General features: G+C 36.7%; 3 protein-coding genes across 3 annotated transcripts; 2 read left to right on the top strand and 1 right to left on the bottom strand.

Moving 5' to 3' along the window:
• The first annotated feature begins 4154 nt into the window (after positions 1-4154).
• Positions 4155-5645, top strand: LOC130998780 (putative late blight resistance protein homolog R1C-3). Its single transcript, XM_057924187.1, has one exon. It carries the CDS (start codon positions 4155-4157, stop codon positions 5643-5645), a length of 1491 nt encoding a protein of 496 aa, XP_057780170.1.
• A 757-nt stretch (positions 5646-6402) lies between these two features.
• On the bottom strand, positions 6403-8847 carry LOC130999389 (succinate dehydrogenase subunit 7A, mitochondrial-like). Its single transcript, XM_057924924.1, has 4 exons — positions 8626-8847; positions 8431-8499; positions 7173-7275; positions 6403-6667 (listed from the first exon to the last, which is right to left on the bottom strand). The coding sequence occupies exons 1-4, from the start codon at positions 8677-8679 to the stop codon at positions 6603-6605; spliced, it is 291 nt and encodes a 96-aa protein (XP_057780907.1). The 5' UTR covers positions 8680-8847; the 3' UTR covers positions 6403-6602.
• Positions 8848-10321: 1474 nt separating this feature from the next.
• Positions 10322-18024, top strand: LOC130999373 (uncharacterized protein At5g50100, chloroplastic-like). The gene is made up of 8 exons (XM_057924905.1): positions 10322-10556; positions 10766-10905; positions 11043-11150; positions 11522-11578; positions 17231-17296; positions 17397-17457; positions 17548-17591; positions 17859-18024. Exons 1-8 carry the CDS (start codon positions 10412-10414, stop codon positions 17895-17897), a joined length of 660 nt encoding a protein of 219 aa, XP_057780888.1. The 5' UTR covers positions 10322-10411; the 3' UTR covers positions 17898-18024.
• Positions 18025-22039: the final 4015 nt, after the last annotated feature.

Raw genomic sequence — 22039 nt, 5'->3', positions numbered from 1 at the left:
CTTGGGCTTACTTTATATTTTGGATGTGGGCTGATTTGTGAGGCTCGTAGTGTAGGACTAGCTTTTCTTTTGAATGTAGTTGAAGATTAAAAGCTAGGGTTGTCGTCTTTTGAAGGATATCAGATATCAAAATTGTAAAAAACTCTCTTGCGTGATCGTGAGGAAGTGGAGTTTCACGTTCTCTATAACGTGACTATAATACGCAGCGTATTACAAAGTCAGCTCGTTTCTTCAAGGAAAATGACAGCAAGGGCATTCAAATATGACCGTCCAGAAATTTATTAATTTTTCACAATAATTCAGATCTCTTCAATAATTTATGATAGCAAGGAATATGACTGTCCAGAAATTCAGATCTCTTCAATAATTTAGATCTATACCTATTATAAAATAGCCTTGTTTTACAAAATTTGATTTTCCTAATATGTCCCTATTTCTTAATCTATTTTAAGGACAATAGTGTAATATCATAGTATTATTATTATTCTAATCTTTTTTATTTAGTTGATTATTGTCATAATAATGAACATAAAAGAATTCAACTCCAAACAAAATTCTAAACAAGTTCGATCTTATCTATATTTATCACATATAAATCTATTATTTAAATCCATGACTTATATTAATTTTTTAAACAAATTTACTATATAAATTCAATAAATTTATAAAGAAAAACTCAACAAAGTATGTTATTAAGTCCTACTAAAATCTAAATCTATATACACAAAAAGATTCGAAAAATACATAAAGACATTGAGGAAATATTTTTTAGTTAGATAAATAATATCAAATAATAGTATTTTTATCCTTCTATGAAAATAAAATTAGTAAAGTTAAATTACATAAATAATTTGATTGGATAAAAAGGCAAAAACATGGGTGAGACTGATCGAGTGTATGGATGAGAGGGTCGGGGAAGGGTTGGGGCGCGGGTCAGCGGGGTCTGGGCGCAGGTCGCGGGTCTCAGGCCGGTTGAAAAAATATGGATAATTCAAAGTAATTATTGTTGTGATGAAATTTTTTTTTTTTTTTTTCGCGATGATTGTCATTTTTACCCATGAGAACTTGTACTTTTCATTTATTTGGTCAAGTAATTATTATCGTAAGATAAGGTAACCATTGATATGAAGAAATGTAATGTTTTAATATGTATCATAATATATATAAAAAAAAGCAAAAAAATATTGTTGCAACGAAGAATTGAACCAACGAGAGATGATAGATGAAGGAGCGTACCACTGAGCTAACAAATGTTATTTGTAGAGTAGCAGATGCTTTTTATTTATTCGCTCCTGGTGAGAACCAGTCTCATGTAAGACCAACTCATATAGAAAAGTTACACATCAATATAAAGGATATTTCATTTAATTCTATTCATCTAATTAATTCGCAATTTGGATTTGAAGTTTTTATACTGACTTCTAGGGTGTTAATTTAAGTTCTATTTTTATTCCTACAAAAATTCTATTATTATTACTATAGATATTATTTTAATTTAATACATTAGTATATATTAAAAGTTTTGAATATGATTACATTACTATATATTAAAAGAAACAATAATTTAAACCCTCAAAATAAAGATTTAAAAAAATGTAAATACTTAAGGATATGATTATGGATAACATATCTTCAGAATGTGCACTTAAAAAATTATTATGGATAAATAATATAACACACAACTTTATGCGATATTTCTCTAATTTTGACGTAGATGCTAATTAGTAATTACCATTGGAAGAAGATATGGAAAATAATGCATTAGTTTGACATAAAATAATGCACTACTATTATGATATATTCAAAAATTACTTTAAGCAACATTTGTACATTAATTCATCAAGCTAGTAATCGTACTAATTTTTTTGTTCAACTTTCAACTTTCAATTTTCAAATTAAATTAATTCATTAGTTTGACAATCTTTTATGTGGAGTTATGTATTCATTTATAGCCTACATACCTAATTCTTTCAAAATAATTAAGAGCTTCTATAAATATTACTCTTAGGAGGCCCTTGCTACCTTATAGATCCATCAAATTATAAAAATATGCATGGCATTAGTTAGGAATGAGACTTTGGGAAGAAGATATATAATTTTGATAGTACAAGGAGGCGTTTACTATTGAGGGTTAACTTAATAGGGAAAGATAGCATATACTCCCTCCGTCGCGGCCAAGACGATACATTTGTTTTTCGGCACGAAATTTAAGGAGTTGTAGATTAGTATTTTAAGTGTGTAATAATAAAGTGATAAAGTAGGTGAGAGAGTGTAATAAAGTGATAAAATAAGAAAGAGAATGTAATAAAGTGATAAAATAAGAAAGAGAAAGTAATAAAGTGATAAAGTAAGAGAGAGAAGGTAATAAGATAATACTTAATTAGTGTTAATTAAGTGTTTAAAATTCCTTATTTTTGCCAAATATAGAAATGTATCATCTTCGTTGGGATGACCCGAAAAGGAATATGTAGCATCTTGGGCGGGACGGAGAGAGTATATGTTAACTCATTATTTATTAAGATGAATTCAAATTTTAAGATATCTCAATACCCTTGATCATTTCTATTGTTTAAGATAAAAGGCTTGAGTCTTATCCAATTGAAAGGGGATTGGAGAAATCCCATTAATAAGGATAAAAATTCTCAATTATGTATATTTTAAATCATGAAAAGTAAATGTATCTTAAATTATCTACAAATATTGAAATAACCATTTTACTTAAGCAAATATTGATTCTAATAACAAAAAAAATATATAATAATGCTAACCACTACTACCCAAAATGTTCTTTTATAAATATATATTTTTTAAACTTTTACAAAACAAATTTTGAAAATTTGATAGATTTTATAAAACTAATATTTCTAAAAGAATTTCAATATAATTCAGATCTCAGTATAACCATCGTTCAGATTCATCGAATTTCAATTGCAGTCTGCTGCTTAATCGAAGGATTTGAGATGGCAGCTTATGCAGCTCTGGTTTCTTTGATGAACAATATTGAGCAGATAATGAGCCATCCTCGCCTTTCAACTGTATTCGACAAGAAACAGATTGAATCGCTTGGGGAAAAGGCTGATGGCTTGCTCGACTTGATTACCAACAGTAATATTGATGGAGGTAGCAAAGAAGCATCAGATCTGGAGAGTCAAATCGCATCTGCAGCTCACGCAGCTGAAGATGTTATTGAATCACACATTGTCGATCAAATTCATGCTGGATCCAGTCATGGATGCTCGTTGTCGGATCTGCAACAAATAATTGAAGAAATGGATGGTATCATGAAAAAGGGTGCTGAGCTTAAGGAGAAATGGCGAGTGAGAGAGGAGCAAGCTACACATGGTGACAAGGATGTTGTGGAGGAGAAACAACCTCTCACCACCACCACCGGAAAGGCTTCTCCGGTGGGACTCGAAGACGACGTGATCCACATCATGGACAAGCTCACCATACATCAGCCCAAGCAGCACATCGTCTCGATTGTGGGGATGGGCGGCACGGGTAAGACCACGCTTGCTCTAAATGTTTATGAAAATTCACTCATCCAGAGATACTTTGACATTCGAGCTTGGGCTACTGTATCTCAACAATACAGTGCACAAGAAATCTTTTCAAAACTTCTCTCTAGCATAGGCCAAAGTGGAAGTGGAAATGATTTAGGGCTAAAGTTGCATCAGACTTTATGTGGTAGACGATATCTGATTGTATTAGATGACATATGGAGTGTCGAAGCTTGGGATGAGGTGAGGCGTTACTTTCCTGATAATGGGAATGGAAGTCGGATCGTTTTAACTACTAGGTTGTCGGATGTGGCTAGTGATTGTGGCTCTAGTTCTTGCATCACCATGAAACCTTTAAAAAAGGATCAAAGTTGGGTGTTGTTTTGCAGAAACGCTTTCCAGCAAGAACATTGCCCTTATCCTCAACTAGAAAGTGTGGGAAATGAGATTGTTAGATTGTGCAGAGGACTACCCTTGTCAATTGTTGTGATTGGAGGGTTTCTTCTCAAATCGCCTAGGACTGTAGGATTCTGGGAGGATGTTGCCGAGAATATAAAATCAATCCCCAATTCAATGGAGAAGCAAGAGATCTTAGATGTGTTATCTTTAAGCTAAAATCACTTGCCCCCTCATCTGAAACCATGTTTTCTTTATATGGGGATTTTCCGGGAGGACCGTGAGATTCGTGCATCACGAATCATCAAACTTTGGGTTGCTGAAGGATTTATCAAGCCGAAGAGAGCCCAAATGTTAGAAGAGATTGCAGAGGGGTACTTGAATGACTTAGTTGACAGGAATCTTGTTCTTGTTGGCAGATATCGATATAATGGGAAGATTAGGTCTTGTCGACTTCACGATCTGATAAGAGATCTGTGCTTGAAAGTCTCTGAGAAAGGCAGGTTCTTCTATGCCAAGAGGGCACTCGACAACATGAGTAAGGAGCGTCGGTTCATATGTCATGACTTCATCAAGAGTGAAGATGTTCATGAGATGTCTGATGCTCTGATGTCAGCGCAGCTTCTTCGTTCTCTGGTGTGCAGAGGGTCGAAGCTGCCGGTTGTGTTTAAGTTGTTGAGGGTTTTGACTATGGCTAGCGACTGTTCCGCGGAGGATATAATTCAGAACTTGAACCTGCGGTGCCTTACTTTCCAACCGTACTTCCGCATCTTGGTAAGGCTTCCTTCTTCAATATCCTTCATTTGGAACCTACAAACATTGTCAATTCATGCGAGACTTGTCGTTGCACCAATTGAAATTTGGAGCTTGTCACAACTTAGGCATGTGGAGTGCTCACGGATTTATCTTCCCCATCCTCCTCCTTCTCCAAATGACTCTGTTGTCATGGGAAACTTACAGACACTGATAAAAGCAGTAAATTTGAGGTTGAGTGAGGAGGTGTGTAAGAGAATTCCCAACACCAACAAATTGCATCTAATCTACGAAGATGAGTTGGAGGGATATGATGATTGCTTGTTCGACCATCTCCACAATCTTGGCAGCCTACATGAACTTCAATCACTAAAGCTAGTAGTTTCCACCTTTCCTAACCAATCCTCATGCAATGCAGATCGGCTCAAGTGTGCATTTCCGGTATCTCTGAAGAAGCTGTTACTGGCACACTGCAGTCTTGACTGGAATGATGTAACAATCATCGGTTCTTTGCCCCAATTAGAAGCTCTCGAGTTAGTTTATTCCGTCAAGGGACAGAGGTGGAGTCCGGTTAACGGGGAGTTTCGCCGCCTTAGATTCTTGAGCATTATCAAATGTGATCTGAGATGTTGGGATGCAGACAGCTCCCATTTCCCAGTTTTGAAGAAGCTTAGACTTGAAGGATTGAAGCACCTGGAAGCGATCCCTTTGGATATTGGAGAAATTCCGACGCTTGAAATGATCAGCGTGGTTAGATGCAGCGAGTCTGCTGAGATTTCGGCGATGAAAATAAAGGAAGAAGAAGAGAGTCTAGGAAATGAGGGCCTTCAATTCCAAATATCATCAAGGAAACATATCCCGAAGACACATACCGCCGCCAAGAGAGACTATGAAGAACACCAAATGACATCAGAAACATTAAGGCGCTGGACTGAGGCAGCCAAGATGGTTATTTACAAAACGTTGCCAGGGTCAACAGATTATCTCCCAAATTGATAGCAGGAAATGAAATTGTAAATTTTGCTGTGTTTGATTTTATATTTGGTATCAACGGCCTTCTTCCGCCAAGCAGAAGCTAATCAAAAAAAGTTATATTTCTTTATTGAGATAGTCTCCTGTACACTCGGGTTGCACCATACTCGGATCCTGACCCAGCTGAACTATTTTGACCCGTTTTTTCTTGGAATGACACTAACACTAACTAACACTATTTTGTTTTACAAATGATACTATCATATTATATAAATAACATTATCTCGAAATGACACCAACACTATACTGAAATGACAATAACACTACATCGAAATGACACTAATACTTGACATCCGAACAGGATAGTCTAGTTGGGTTAGGATCCGGGCAGGGTACAATGCAAATGTGCCGAAGGCTTTGTGTTCTTTGTTTCGCAACATTCTCCCACAGTTGTTCCCCAAAAAATCATTATCTCCGATATTCCCTCTTTGAAGTTGCGTCCATTACATTCTTCTTCGAAAGCAACATAAACGCAAGTGTTTCCATGGTTGGGGAACGAGAAGAACGACGAACACTAAAAATCTGATTTTAAATGGCTATATATTACTAAATTAAAGTATAAACAAATAAAAACATGATAGCATCCATATCTTCAATTACCTACTTTTAGCTTGCAAGATTGGATACAGAATGAAAACAATTTTCCAGGTGAATAATGTTATTTCTAGGATGGCAGATATTTCTAGAGTGAGATTCATCACAAAACATATAGTTTGTGAGATTCATCACAAAACATATAGTTTGTGAGATTAAAGCAAGTTAATGCAATAAATCAATACAGAAAAATTTCCACGAACAATCTTGTAGCTGAAAGATCACAACCGAGCCATGAAAATTAGTTGTTTTTTTTGCATTTATTTCAGTACCAGCAATAGAGTTGGAACAAGTTGCTAGAGCAAAAATATCAAACTGGCACACACTCTAAGTCGCCTTCTTACGGACTTCCTCTCGCCTAACTGCTCTATCATAGATCTCGTAGCAGCATCCTGAGCAAAAGCAAACACAGGAGAAGTGAGATACTCTGCTAAAGGACAACAAGCTAGATTACCCTAACAGTCACAGTTTACAATTTGATCTTTATCATATAAATCTTTTCAACAATCGGATCCACAAAACAATGATGATATACGAAATCGGATTAGAACTCAAAGGTCCTCACAACATGAAACCAACTTAAGAGTTAAAATTTTTCAACCAATGTCACATTTTCAAATAATCTAGGCTGCAATCACAAGCATTTTAGAAGACTTGGTGATCAAGTTAATTCAAATGTAAAACCATTCCTCGCGTGTATCATACAGAATCATCAGGATGGCTAATGACGAAACGAAACACTTCAGATTCAAGATTCAACTGCTTTATAAAAGATAAAGTAATTAAACAGTCTATAACTAGCATATTAGACAAATAATAAAGTGCTTTTAGGAGAAAACCAAACAACAAGAGGTATACAGCCTAAGGAACAGATATAGCGTTATAGGATAAACATACCGGCTACAACTACAACAGTAAGAACATCTCCTACAACTCTGAGTCGTCGTACTCCTTGCTTATGTGATTTGAAGCGTCTTAGAGAAGAGTCCTCCGCCAAGAGCTGAAAAACAATTGAACCATTCAAGATATGGTGAACACCCAAAGATAAAACTGAAAACATGGGACAAAAGCACAAACAATGCACGGTGAAATATAAAATAGCCAGGAAAAAGATGCTATTGTTCAAATCTTTGTGGAATCTTATCAACATCATTACATTCCACAATACAAGCAATGTAACATAGATCCAGTTCCTCTTGTATAATTTTACAGGCAAAAATGCACTGAAAGAAAGAAAGAAGTGATCAATGAAACATGGAGGCTGCATATCACAAAGTGATAGGAACCCCAAGGCAGCAAAACATTGCATCAGAGATTCAAGAAAGAACTTTGGAGGGTCAAATGGAAAAAATCAAGACCATCAAAGTTTGTTTCTTCTGGAAGAAAGAGGCAATCATTAGATATGCCGATTGCCCTTAAAACTGCAGCCGTCGGCCAACTCTACTGAGAAAAATATATATGATAGCTCAAGAAGAAAAGTAAAATCATAAAATTATGTTGCTTCCTTCTGATAGATTAAGCTCTTGACAAGCATCTGCACACCCTAGACGCTTCAAACTTCATGTTAACAACATAAAATGCTATCAATTTGTGTGGGACAATTCCATATGTATCCATACATCTAAAGACCAGTTTGATAGCTTCTAGCAAATTTCCTTTTCTTTTCGAGGGAGGAGGTATCATTTCCAAAGAACTCTAATTGAAGCACGAAAGTTAGCTACCATAACAACAGCATTGATGAAACAACACTGCTGTAATCCTTGTCATTAAGAACCAGAATTACCAAAAGTAGAAGAACAAAACAAAGAAAATCCTTTTCTAATTAAAAATTATCAATTCAAATTCAAATCATATGTATCATAACCATTATTCAATATTTGAGCTTGAACTTCCAACTATGATCGATATGAGACAATATTCAGTTGATTCGTCACAAATGAAACATATAATATTGCACAAAACGAAAAGATTTTCCACAAAACCAAAAGCTCAAACTCTTTATTTCGGGTCAAAAATCCACAATCAACCATAAAAATAGAATCATATCCATTACCCACATATGCATTCAGATCCAATTTATATATCCATACAAAATACCATCGAACAAGAAGAAAAAAAAAATAGAATACCAATTGAGAGAATAGAAATCACTTACAGCCTTCTCGCGCGGACCTGGCTCCACATGAAACCCACGCCTTGAGAGCGCCAGCGCATCATTGGATTTCTGTACATATTTTCACATCAAACCCATCAAATTTTACAGCTTGTTTCCACATATAAACACCACGATGAAAGGGGGGGGGGGGGGGGAATTAAACCTAATCGAAACGAGATATGCTCATACACGTACCTGGGAATTGAAGCGGAGCGCGGAGAGAGCGGTTTTGTTGAGTAAAAACGCCATGGTTTTCCCTTCTTTTTCTCTCGAAGGAATCAGATTAAGCTCAGAAAGAAGTGGCAGGCTGATGAGATTTGGGGCACAGTAGTTTGATGTGAGTAGCGCTTCTTGTTTCTATTTCCGAAAATAGCCCAATTTTTTCTGTATTCTCACTTTTGACCCATTTTTCTTTTTCTTTTTTTTTAGGGAAAAGTGTGTTAAATTCCCAATCCCACTTTTCTTTTTTCTTTAAAAAAAAAAAGCATAATCCCAACTTTGATTGATTATTAGGGATGTAAATTTAATTCGAAATTGATGTGTCGATTCAAAATAAACACGAAAAAGAGGGTGTATAAGGATTGATTTTTTCGGCCCTAAAAAATTTCGGACTTTTTGGCCCAAGTCGATTGGGCTAACGAGCAAATCGAGCTAACTCGATCGATTTTGATTAGATATGTACTAGATCTTAAGTTATTAAAAATAAAGAAAAAAAATTATTATTATTTTTATTTACTTATGAATTTTTTTTCTTTATTTAGTCACTGGATTGGTTGTTGGCTTTTTGTTAGTTCAAAGAAGTTTAAATTATATTTACTCTACAATATTATTTACAGAGAAGGTCTTGGGTACAATCGATTTTACAGTTCTATCATATGACCGAGTTACATCTACACCTAAATTCTGACTCGTATTTTGATTTGAATCCGTATCCTGACCTAAATTATATAAATAATATTATTATGAGTACGGATCAATCCGATTGTACAATACAACCGGTTGTACACAAATTTGTGTGTTATTTCTATAGTAATAATAATGATGTCATTCAACTTAAATAATTATTATACAGCAACTTATTTTTGAAATAATTGCACATTAAACCTCAAACTTTGAGCATTGTTGCGTATTCGATTTAAATTTTTTAATTATTCTAATTAAAATTAATTTTATAGTCCAAAGTAAATTAAACCTCGATAATTTTTAGCATGTGTTTGGATTTGAATTTGTAATACTTATTCGACATTGAAATTTAAAATCAAGCCAAAAATTAATATTGGGGAGGCTTGGTTTGCCGGATTCAATTAGATTTAATTCTTTTTTTTTTTATCGGAGAAATTTAAAATCAAACCAAAAATTAATATAGGGGAGGCTTGGTTTGCAGGATTCAATTAGATTTAATTCTTTTTTTTTATCGGATAAAGTAACGTTAGATGTTAACAATTAGTTCCCCAAACACTCCAAGAATTCATCAAACCCACCTTATCTCTCCAATGACCAAATTCGCTCCCAAATGACCAAATTCACTCCCAAAGGGGATCGAACCCGAGTCTCATCACTTAAGTGAGGACCTAGTGGCCAGGTGAGCTAAGCCCCTGGTTAATTAGATTTAATTCTATTATATATTGTTCGATTGAATGGACTCGATTCAATACTTAATTTTGAAACAATGCTATAAAAAGTTAATCCTATTTCATAAATTAATTTAATCTTTAATAATTACAAACCAATTTAATTTGAAATAATCGAACATCATCAAAATATTTTAAAATCCTACCAAACCCACCCGAATTCTCGAATTCTGGGGCGGGCCGGGACAAATATGGACCCGACCCGATTGCGGCGGAGCCCGCGAATCGTTTGAATGAAGAAGGTGCCGCCACGTAACAGAAAACCGTTCGCATCAACAGAAAACTCACAAACACAAAATGCAGAAATTTATACAGCATTTCTCTACAAACAAAGCAAGTAAGAATCGTTAATGGCGTTACGAGGAGCAATCTCCGTCGGAAGACGAGCTAACACCCGCCTCTTCTCCGCCCCTCGTCATCTCCGAGCAACATATAATACTGTCTCTGCTTCGAGCCCTTTGCTCAAGTCATCCCCAATTCCTAATTATAAATCGGGTATCTGCATATCCTAAATGGTTTTCGTGATTTTGTGGTGCATAAGTTGTAAGGTTCTGTGGTGAATTGTTGGTGGCTTTCATTTTTTGTTGATTTTTTTCGAAGTTTATAATCCTTTCCGAGGTTCAAGTTTAGACTGTGTTACTGGAAATTAGGGTTCGAAAAGGATGACATTTTTTGGAATTTAATTTTTTATTTTAATTTTCCAGGAGTGAGATTGTCGATTCGAGCTGTAAATGGATCAGCTGTGGATAATTCGCCTCTCAACAAAGAAATCGGAGAGGGATCATCTGAGAATTGGAAGGTTAAGATGCTTTATGATGGGGAGTGTCCTCTATGTATGAGGGAGGTAATGCCAAAGTAGAAAACAAACATTTTACTTTACTGTTGGATGAAATGATGCCACATGATGATTATCAGAATTGTTTCTGGTTTTATTAATGATTTTGAAGAAAAATTTTGACCTTGAAATCATGTGGTTATCAGGTTAATATGCTGAGGGAGAGGAATGAAGGATATAAAACTATCAAATTCGTGGACATAAGTTCGGATGACTATAGTGCGGAGGATAATCAAGGCCTTGATTACAAAACTGTATTGCTCTCCCTCATGTTTCTTGCAACCTGATGTTTGTCTTTTTTATGTTTAGGAATCCATGCTCATTATTCTGTGCTATGTATTGATTGGTTTTGTCAATTTGGCAAAGGAATCTTTAGACAAACACAGTTTTTAGCTTCAATATGAATCCCTACGTGTTGTTTGACATCGTTTTATTTTTCCCCCATGAGCCAAGGTTGTCTAAAAATGGTGTTATGTTCATTTATCTTCTACCTACTGTGACTATGTAATTGCTGAAATGTGATGGTAATGCCTGTCAGTGGATGTTGCCTACAATGTGAGTTACAACAGACATGCTTCTTTGATGCAGTCCTGGTTAACTTTTTCTGATTTTTCTCCAATTCCAGGCAATGGGCCGAATCCATGCAATTCAATCGGATGGGACTGTTGTAAAAGATGTTGAGGTTACTGTTATTTGTGGTGAGCAATCCACGTGTGCATGGGGAGTTAACAGCAAATATGTGAAGTCCAGGGAGTTAGTTGCAATATGGGAAGTTAGTTATAACTGATATTTCTGCAGCTGGCGAGGAGCTCACGTTTTTCTTCTTGCTGTTTCTCTATATATGCTGTGTTCAATCCATTAGTTAGGGATTGATGAGTTTTTCTAGATTGTGATACATTTGTATAGGAAGAGTGTAAACAAGAGTGGTAAGATCTGGAGAGAAAGATACTTTTGTGTTATTCATCTTCATAGTGTAATCGCTGAGAATTACTTGATTGAATCTATCGAATGCAGTGACTCCGCCGTGGATGTAGGCCTTTGATTTGCCGAACCACGTAAATCTGAGTTCATAGATTGTTAGGTTTGTTGTTGTGTGTTCATCGCCGAGCTATATTACGGCATCTGTTCTTAACAGATTGGCGCCGTCCGCCGGAATCGAATCCGCGACACAATGAGTTCTCTGAAGTTCGACGCCGAGAAGTTTAACGGCAAGAACGATTTTGCCCTTTGGAAAATCAAGATGAAGGCAATGCTTGTACAGCAAGGTCTTGTTGGGGCATTGAAGGGCGAGAAAGGATTTCCTGAAGACATCAAGAAGGCTGAAAGAGATGAGAAAATGCAGAAAGCTCACAGCGCCATTATTCTTTGCCTTGCGGATAAAGTTCTTCGAGAAGTAGCCAAAGAAGAAACGGCAGCTGAGGTATGGCAAAAGTTAGAATCCTTGTATATGGTTAAATCTTTAGCGAATCGCCTTTATATGAAACAGAGATTGTACTCCTATAAGTTTTCTGAGGAAAAAGGAATGGAGGATCAATTGGATGAGTTTAACAAATCTATAGATGACTTGGAAAATATAGATGTTAAACTTGAAGATGAAGATAAGGCGATTTTACTTCTTAATGCTTTGCCCAAGAGTTTTGAGCATCTTAAAGATGCTATGCTGTTTGGGAGAGAAAATTCCATAACTCTTGAGGAAGTGCAAAATGCACTAAGAGCAAAGGAATTACAAAAGGCAAATGAAGGGAAACAAGAAACCACGAATGAAGCCTTGAATGTGAAGAAATTCAAGAAAGCAAAAGGCAAGAAACCTGCTCAAGATTGGAAGAAATCTGGGCAAGGAAAAGAGAAGGATTCTGACACTAAAGAGACAAGAAAATGTCACTTTTGCAAGAAGCCTGGGCACCTGAAAAAGGACTGTTATTCTTGGAAAAAGAAACAACAAAATGAGAAGACTCCAGTCACAAATGCCACCAATGCAGCTGAAGAGTTTGATTCTGCAGAAGCTCTGAATATTGTTGATAAAATGACTGATCAACATTGGATTTTGGATTCGGGCTGTAGTTTTCACATGTGTCCCAACAAAGAATGGTTCTCTGATTTGAAAATACAACCTGCAGGATCAGTCATGCTAGGGAATAATGAAGTTTGCTCAGTTCAAGGAATTGGTAATATCAAACTTAGATTGCATGATGGTAATGTCAAATGGCTATCTAATGTCAGATATATTCCAAAGTTAAAGAGGAACCTGATATCTTTGGGTACTCTGGAATCAAGAGGCTACAGCTGGAGATCAGATAATGGACTGTTGTGCATTCTGAAAGATGATAAAGTCATCATGAAAGGCATAAGGAAGTCAAGCCTCTATTATCTGCTAGCTGAGACTTTGGTTGGTGAATGTGAAGCAAATATAAAAGAAGATTGCATGATTTGGCACAGAAGGTTAGGGCATGCTGGTGAAAGGGCTCTGAATGAATTGGTGAAGCAGAATAAGATTGAATATTCTGGCAGGCTCAAGAAGAATGGGTGTGAGCAGTGTATACTGGGCAAAAGTAAGAAGCAACCTTTTGGTGTGGGCCAACATTTATCTCAAGCTCCACTTGACTATGCATATGCTGATCTTTGGGGTCCTGCTAGGACTGAAAGTCTAGGTGGAGGCAGATATTTTCTATCCATTATGGATGATTATTCTAGAAGGGTGTGGGTATACATACTCAAGAATAAGAGTGATGCACTAGCTAAGTTCAAAGATTGGTGCAAAGCTGTTGAGGTGGAGAAAGGTACATCCCTAAAGTGTCTAAGAACTGACAATGGACTTGAATTCCTCTCAAAGGAATTCAATGATTTCTGCAAAGAGAAGGGAATGCAGAGGCACAAAACTGTACCAGGAACACCTCAACAAAATGGTGTTATTGAACGCATGAATAGAACACTCTTGGAGAGAGTGAGATGCATGCTACTAAGCTCTGGTCTGTCCAAGAAATTTTGGGGTGAGGCTGTAACAACAGCTGCTAAACTGATAAATAAGTGCCCAAGCTCAGCAACTGGTTTTGGAATTCCTGAGCAGATGTGGAGCAATAGGATTCCAAATTATTCAAAGTTGAAGGTCTTTGGATGTCTGGCATATATGCACTTGAAACAAGATAAGCTTGAAGCTAGAGCATTGAAGTGCATTATGCTAGGCTATGAGGAAGGCACCAAGGGTTATAGGCTGTGGTGTAATGAAGCTGGCATAAACAAGATTCTTGTGAGCAGGGATGTGGTCTTTAAGGAAGAAATAATGCCACTTATAGCTAACCACGAAGTTGATCCAGCAGCCACAGTTAGTGGGAGACAAAGCATTACACATGTTGAGGTGGAGCACATGAGGAAAGATCAGTCATCAAAAGGAAATGAAGATCAAGCTGTGGAGGTGGAGTCATCTGATGAAGAAGATGTAGAATCAGATAACACTCTGAAAGATTACTTGTTAGCAAGGGACAGAACAAGAAGAGAAATACACCCCCCAGCTAGATATAGTCAGGCTGACCTCATTGCTTATGCTCTATCTGTTGCCGAGGAAACTGAGTACCAAGATCCCATAAATTACACTGAAGCTATGAACAGTCCAGACAGAGAGCATTGGATACTAGCTATGCAAGAGGAGCTAGAATCACTTGAAAGAAACAAGACATGGGTGCTTGTTGATAAGCCTAAGAAACAAAAGCTTATTAGTTGCAAATGGATTTTCAAAAGAAAGGTTGAGATGGATGGTGAGCAAGAAAAGATCAGATTCAAGGCTAGGCTGGTTGCTAGAGGTTTCACTCAAAGAGAGGGAGTGGATTTCAATGAGGTATTTTCACCTGTGGTGAAGCACTGCTCTATCAGACTCTTGCTGTCATTGGTGGTGCAGAAAGACATGATATTGGAACAGCTCGATGTAAAAACTGCATTTTTACATGGGAATCTAGAGGAAACTATCTACATGAACCAGCCGGAAGGGTTTACAAATCCAGAAAATCCAGAGAAAGTATGCTTACTGAAAAAGTCTTTATACGGTCTGAGACAGAGCTCAAGACAATGGTACAAAAGGTTCGATGAAGAGATATCCAAGATTGGTTACAGCAGATCTCTTCATGATAGTTGTGTCTATGTTAAGAGACACAAGAATAAAGCAATCTCATATCTTCTTTTATATGTGGATGACATGTTGATTGCTAGCAATTCCCAAAGAGAAATTGATTTGCTGAAAAAGGAGTTACAGTCTAGATTTGACATGAAAATGTTAGGAAATGCTAGAAGGATACTAGGCATGGATATAGTCAGAAACAAGGGAACAGGAGAATTATGGTTGATGCAGAGAGATTATATCTTAAAGATTTTAAAGAGATTCAGGATGCATGAATCAAAGATTGTCTCTACTCCTTTGGGTCAGCATATTAAGCTCAGTAAGAAGCAGGAACCACATAATGAAAGAGAGATCAGAGAGATGTGTAAAGTACCATATGCTAATGCAGTTGGAAGTATGATGTATACTATGGTATGTACTAGGCCGGATCTCTCTCATGGAATGAGTGTGATAAGCAGGTACATGGCTAAACCAGGGAAACATCATTGGGATGCAGTTAAATGGATGTTTAGATATCTAAAAGGAGCAGCTGACTATGGTATAGTGTTCAGGAAAGTAGAACATTTTGATGGAAAACCATTGAAGGGATATGTAGATTCTGATCATGCAGCAAACGAAGACACAAGAAAGTCTCAAACTGGCTACATTTTTACTCTATTTGGATCTGCTGTCAGTTGGAGATCTATGCTGCAATCTGTGGTGGCAATTTCTACAACAGAGGCAGAGTTCATGGCTCTCACAGAGGCAGTGAAAGAGGCTCTTTGGTTGAAAGGAATGTTGTCAGAATTGGGGATTGAACAAGAGTTTGTGGAAGTGAACTGTGATAGTCAGAGTGCAATTCATCTTGTAAAGCATCACACCTTCCACGAAAGATCGAAGCACATAGATGTAAAGTATCATTTCGTGAGGGACATAGTGAATAAAGGGAAAGTTAAAGTGGTGAAAGTCTCTACAGATGAAAATGCAGCGGATATGTTAACAAAAGCATTACCAAGCTCTAAATTCAACTATTGTTTAGAGTTGGTTAATGTGTTATCTTTTACTTAAGTGCAAAGAGTTGGAAGCCCTGTGATGGGGCATTCTTGCGGAGGAACTGATATTTGGTAGATTCATGGGGTGGAGTTAGCTCACCAAGGTGGAGATTGTTATTTGTGGTGAGCAATCCACGTGTGCATGGGGAGTTAACAGCAAATATGTGAAGTCCAGGGAGTTAGTTGCAATATGGGAAGTTAGTTATAACTGATATTTCTGCAGCTGGCGAGGAGCTCACGTTTTTCTTCTTGCTGTTTCTCTATATATGCTGTGTTCAATCCATTAGTTAGGGATTGATGAGTTTTTCTAGATTGTGATACATTTGTATAGGAAGAGTGTAAACAAGAGTGGTAAGATCTGGAGAGAAAGATACTTTTGTGTTATTCATCTTCATAGTGTAATCGCTGAGAATTACTTGATTGAATCTATCGAATGCAGTGACTCCGCCGTGGATGTAGGCCTTTGATTTGCCGAACCACGTAAATCTGAGTTCATAGATTGTTAGGTTTGTTGTTGTGTGTTCATCGCCGAGCTATATTACGGCATCTGTTCTTAACAGTTACTATTTATATGTTTCACTCTTAGTATCATGTCAACTCCATTGCATTTTACATCTTCCTGCTGAATCTGCCTATCATAGATAGACCCCTAGTACCCTCTGATGATCGATTTCTTACCTAGTTTACTTGTGGGTTTTAGGTATTTAACACATTCCTGGATGTTTAAAATAGCTTTCCTATCTATTTGCCTATGTATTTACAGTCATGTGTGCAGAACTGTCGGTTGCAAATCTTCCCTGAAAAACGGTCTTACCTCTTCACGACAAGTTATAAATTTGATGAGTGCTTCTGGTTGATAAGCTTGAACACTAAAGCTATGGTTGTTGATTTCTCAAATAAATATTTATCGGAATTTTTGCATACAAACTTCCCAAAGAAAATTAATTCATCTTAATTTGGTTGTATTCGTTTTCAGTTACCATAATGTAGTCTACTTTCATTCTTCATGTTGATGTTGATGATCCATTACCATTTTTCTTGGTGCGAATTTTCGAACATATGTTGCTCCCATGCTCCCCAAATCAGACTAAAAAAGGAAAAGAAACTCGATAGGGATAATACTGTAATGTAATTGATGTATTACATGCTTTTCGTCTGTGAAGCAGCATATAACGCAGAAGAGATTTCACCTATGCAGGCATTCCGAAAACTTTATGAAGCGGTTGGTTTGGGATGGGTTTATGCCATTACAAAATATGAACCTGTAAGTCCAGCTTCGATATCTTCAAATAACATTGTTTCTTTTCACAACTGGAAGCTTCTTTCATCTATTGAGTAGATTGATGACAATGTGTGACCCACAGATAGCAAGCATTGCCGATGCTGTTTATGGAGTTTGGGCTAAATATCGTCTTCAAGTCACAGGTTCCTCTCCTGTCTTTCAGGCCACCTTTTTCCACTGTCTCGGTCTTCACTGATATTTGATGTCTTGCAAAATTATTTGATGTTATGCAGGCCGACCACCACTAGAAGAAGTTTTGGAGGCTAGGAGGAAAAAGGTATGCATGTGCTTGCATTGCATCCACAAATGATGCATATTTTTCAATCTTGTATATCATTTTACTTGTCCACGCCATTTATAGTTACGTTGGCATGTCTCTAGTAGAGAGAATGTTTGTGCTTAGTTGAATAAATACTGTCACAGCGTGTAGCTCAGAAGTGTCGAGGAGTTTGCTATGTGCATGACTGATGAACCATAAGAATCGAAGTGCATTTCAAAAATCTTTATGTTTGAAACTACTAAATGACCGAATTTTGTGTTGCAGAAAGAAATGTGTGAAGACAGCAAGGTTTGTAAAATGTAGATTGCACACATCTTCAGCATTATGCATCTCAGACATATTCTCTTTGCAAAAGGTATGAGTTTTACTATGTATATATACACATTAGCAACTTTGTTACATATTTATTGAATTAAAAGGTTTCTGTCTATGCTTCTTGCTTGATGATTTCTTCTTTTCTTTTTTCAAGTTTATCTTCTAATAATGATGTGAGCTGTGTTGTGATTCTGGTTGCATTTTTCAATTATTTGTTCAACGTAACTGAAAAGGACATGGATATATAGTATTATAAAAATGGGTAAATATCCATTTAAATTCTAAATTATTACCCATTTTTACAAAAATGTTCTGAACTATCAATAATATCAAATGCTTAAATTGTTCAAAAAGCAAAAAATAAAAAATCCCATTATCTTTCGCTGGGTAGATTTTGTAAATAATCGTCTTATAAGAAATGTATTGTTTGGGAAAATTATTAAAGATTTGAAATATCGTAGTGAATGCAGTTCAAAATATACAATCTATAGACAAGATGAAGTTTCATCAATTGAAAAGTCAAAACCAACTCAATGATTTTGCAATATGTTACAAACATTAATTTATTTCAAATTGTGATAAATTCATACTCCCTCCATACCGCGAAACATGAGTCATTTCTTTTGGGCACGAGATTTAAGAAAATATTATTTAGTGTGTTAAATATGGTAAGTGAAAAAATAAAAATATGAATAAAGGAAAAAACTTTTGCCATATAAAAAAACGTAACAAGTTTCGTGGGACGGCCTAAAACAAATACGACTCATGTTTCGTGGGACGAAGGGAGTATGAAAAGTTACCTATCCAATTGCATATATCGCACACACAAAATAGCAGCAAACGTGCAACACAAAGTATCAACGAAAGTAACAACACTGAACACAAGAATTGTTCACCCAGTTCGGTTAAACAACATACATCTGGGGGGCCACGCCCAGGGTAAATTATCCACTAGTGAAGATAAGTTATACAAAGGACTTACAAGACAAACTCTCAAGCTTTCTCGCCTCTATAACTTCTCAAACCCTCACAACCGTGAATAGTTGAGAGAAGAACAACGATCAACTATCTAAGTGTGAATGAACCTCACTCACCACCAACACCCACGAAAATAAGCTTTACCAACAAGCCTGGTAAAGGAAAAACAAGAAAAATCAACTCTCCCAACCTTGCTCACAAATGCATAAAGCAACACACACTCTAGTTCGTTTACGCACGTAAAGAACGAACTCAACACTCACAAGAAACACTTTTTATGAACTGAAGAAGAGTAAAAACGCAGCAGCCACCTTCATGTGACGATCTCTTCAGCCTTTTATAGATGTCGGCAGATGCAAACCCTAGAAGAGATGTGATGAACCAAGGACTCTTGTAGATAACTCCTTATCTTCAAATAACCAAGGAGATGTGCATGCTCTGGACTCAGGAAGCAAGTATATCTAAAACTCACGAGATATACTTCAAAAACGAATATATAGCTGTAAACCCGTAATGAACAGTACTCCCGTAATGAACAGTACCAGTCGAAGTATCAACACTGTCAGATACTATGAGAGCAACACTAGCAAATTTGTCTACATAATGACAATAACCAAACTTGAGCATCAAATACTCAACAAACTCTCCCTTTGTCATTGATGTTGACAAAACACCAAAGCACCAGCAAAACCTCAACAGAAGCAACAACCAACAAGATCATACCATAAGTAAGCATTATAATTGTTCCCCCTCAAATTCACAAGCTTCGCATAAGAAGCTCTCCCTTAAACACAAGCTTCATCTTTAGGCATCAAACATATACAGGAGATAGCATCGATCAGAGAGTTCAAATAAACAAACCTCCATCAACCAACAAAGAAAAAAACAAAGACCATCAACAGATAATCAAGAGCATTATCTTCTAGGTAGAATCATCATAAAGTAGCAGCAATAGCAGTAGAGTACCAAACGCTACTTCTCCCCCTCACATCAAGAGCAAATAGAGGATGTACCACAAATAGATCAAGCAACTAGCAGACCATTGCCATGAACACCATTAGCTAAACCAGAAACAACTCCACGTCGAAAGGAATGAGAGATACTAACAGTACCTTTGCCAGTCATACCAGTCTCATCGTCTATTCCAATTACTTTACTTTGAACTTCATCACCGAAAGTAACTCCTTCCCCGGATGCAGTCTTGATATTTGTCAATAAACTCTTGTTTCCAGTCATATGACTGGAGCATCCACTATCAAGATAACATTTATCTTGCGCGCCTGACCAAGAAGAAATACAAACAACATAACTTCTGTGATTTCTGTAGGAGGACTTTCTCAAGATTTTGGAATTTGCCTTCCTGTCAGCTATAAGAAATCTGCAACGAGGTCGAATGTGGCCGCGCCTTTGACAATGATGACAAACTGGAACAAACTTAGATGGAAAGTTCCTTTTAGGAGGCAAGTTTCTGTACGAGACATGAGCAGGAGGAACATCTTTAGTAGGATTACAAACTTTGTTTGTACTCAAAATCTCATCTTTTGGAACCCATTGTTTCTTGTGAAATCCAATACCAGCTTTATCATCTGTATTCTGCCCTTGTTCCAGAATTTCATCAAGTTTTTTAGTTCCAGAATTCATCATCTTAACTAGTTTCTGGTGATGTTCGAGTTCACTAATTTTCAACTTCATTCTCTCTGAAGACTATCTGACAAGATCTTTAAATCATCTCTCTCCTTCATGACAACTCCAAGCTTGACAGAAAGCATTTTGTTAACTTCAAGCATAGCCAGGCATTTTTTATGCATAAGATCATAATTTTGCACAAGATAATCTTCATCAGGATCCATAGCATCATCATCTTTCAGCATATCTTGGGATGACTCAGAATTATTTAGATCATTCAATTTGACAGTAAATGCCACAACATCAATATCAGTTTTCTTTGAAGTTGGCATCAAAGTAGTTACTTCGTCTGATACTTTGTCTGGCTTACCATCACACTTAACATTCACAGATTCAGAATCAGTTATTTCTTCAAGCTTTAGAGGATCCTCATACTTATTCACCTGTTTCAAAGTTCTTACCACCAGAGCTACAGTTTCCTCATTAGAATTACTCCCGCTTTCATCCGTTTCTTCATCACTTTGAGACACATTGTAGGGTTTGTTCTGCTCCTTGAGTTTCTTCAGGGTGTTGGCGCATTCGGATTGAATATGACCAAATCCATGACATTCATAACATTGAATGTTTGTCATAGAAGAATTTTTCTCACTCTGCATATGGTTCGAATTTTGAATGTTCGAATTATTGAAATCCTTTTGAGTGCCTCTTTTCTTCTTAAACCTATTAAATGCCTTTCCAAATTTTTTAGTAAATAAGGCAAACGATTCCACCAGATCATCTGTATCAAAATTCGCCATCTCCGATTTACTGCTTCTAGATTTAGCTGCAAACAATACACTTCTTCTCACCAGATTTTTCAGATTTGAGATTCATCTCGAACGTCCTCAGCGACCCTATAAGTTCCTCAAGTTTCATATCAGAGACATCGTGAGCTTCATCGATAGCAGTAACTTTATAATCAAACCTTTCAGGCAACGACCGCATCACTTTACGAACAAGTCTTTCTTCTGGTATCCTTTCACCAATGAAAAACTCTCGTTTGCAATAGCAAGCATTTTACCATGAAACATAGTGATAGTTTTATACTCGTCCATCTTTAACTCTTCGAACCTCGAAGTCAATTGTTGAAGTCGCTGTTTCTTTACTTTGGAATTCCCTTCGTAGGTGCTTTGAAGAACTTCCCATGCTTCCTTTGCTGTAGCACACATAGATATGAGCATGAAAACTTCCATAGAAACAACATTCTGAATAAAGTTCAGGGCCTTTTGGTTTGCATTCGATGCAGCCAGTTCACCGGTCGACCACTTTACTCTGGGTTTCACTTTTCCTTGATCATCAACTGGATGAGCCCAACCTTCTTCAACAGAGGTCCACAAATTTTCATCAACAGCACGAATGAAAGCATCCATTCGTTACTTCCAGTACACAAAATTCGTTCCATCAAGTAATGGTGGCCTGACAATTGACCCACCTTCTTTTTGCGAGGCCATCGAGCGCGACAACGGGATAGATTGCGAAAAACACCA

Source organism: Salvia miltiorrhiza, chromosome 8, assembly GCF_028751815.1.
Source record: "Salvia miltiorrhiza cultivar Shanhuang (shh) chromosome 8, IMPLAD_Smil_shh, whole genome shotgun sequence".
Lineage (NCBI taxonomy): Eukaryota > Viridiplantae > Streptophyta > Magnoliopsida > Lamiales > Lamiaceae > Salvia > Salvia miltiorrhiza.
The sequence above is the reverse complement of the archived record's forward strand: the minus strand, read 5'-3'. Positions and strand labels throughout refer to the sequence as shown.

Bases quoted from the DNA above. Each gene is read 5' to 3' on its own strand.
- LOC130999389 (XM_057924924.1), bottom strand. From the start codon at position 8,679: ATGGCGTTTTTACTCAACAAAACCGCTCTCTCCGCGCTCCGCTTCAAT. The intron at 8,500-8,625 runs GTACGTGTATGA...AAATATGTACAG, and splicing joins CGCTCCGCTTCAATTCCCAG to AAATCCAATGATGCGCTGGC. The intron at 7,276-8,430 runs GTAAGTGATTTC...ATTGTTTTTCAG, and splicing joins CAGGTCCGCGCGAGAAGGCT to CTCTTGGCGGAGGACTCTTC.
- LOC130999373 (XM_057924905.1), top strand. From the start codon at position 10,412: ATGGCGTTACGAGGAGCAATCTCCGTCGGAAGACGAGCTAACACCCGC. The intron at 10,906-11,042 runs GTAATGCCAAAG...TGTGGTTATCAG, and splicing joins GTCCTCTATGTATGAGGGAG to GTTAATATGCTGAGGGAGAG. The intron at 11,579-17,230 runs GTTACTGTTATT...TCACCTATGCAG, and splicing joins CTGTTGTAAAAGATGTTGAG to GCATTCCGAAAACTTTATGA.
- LOC130998780 (XM_057924187.1), top strand. From the start codon at position 4,155: ATGGGGATTTTCCGGGAGGACCGTGAGATTCGTGCATCACGAATCATC.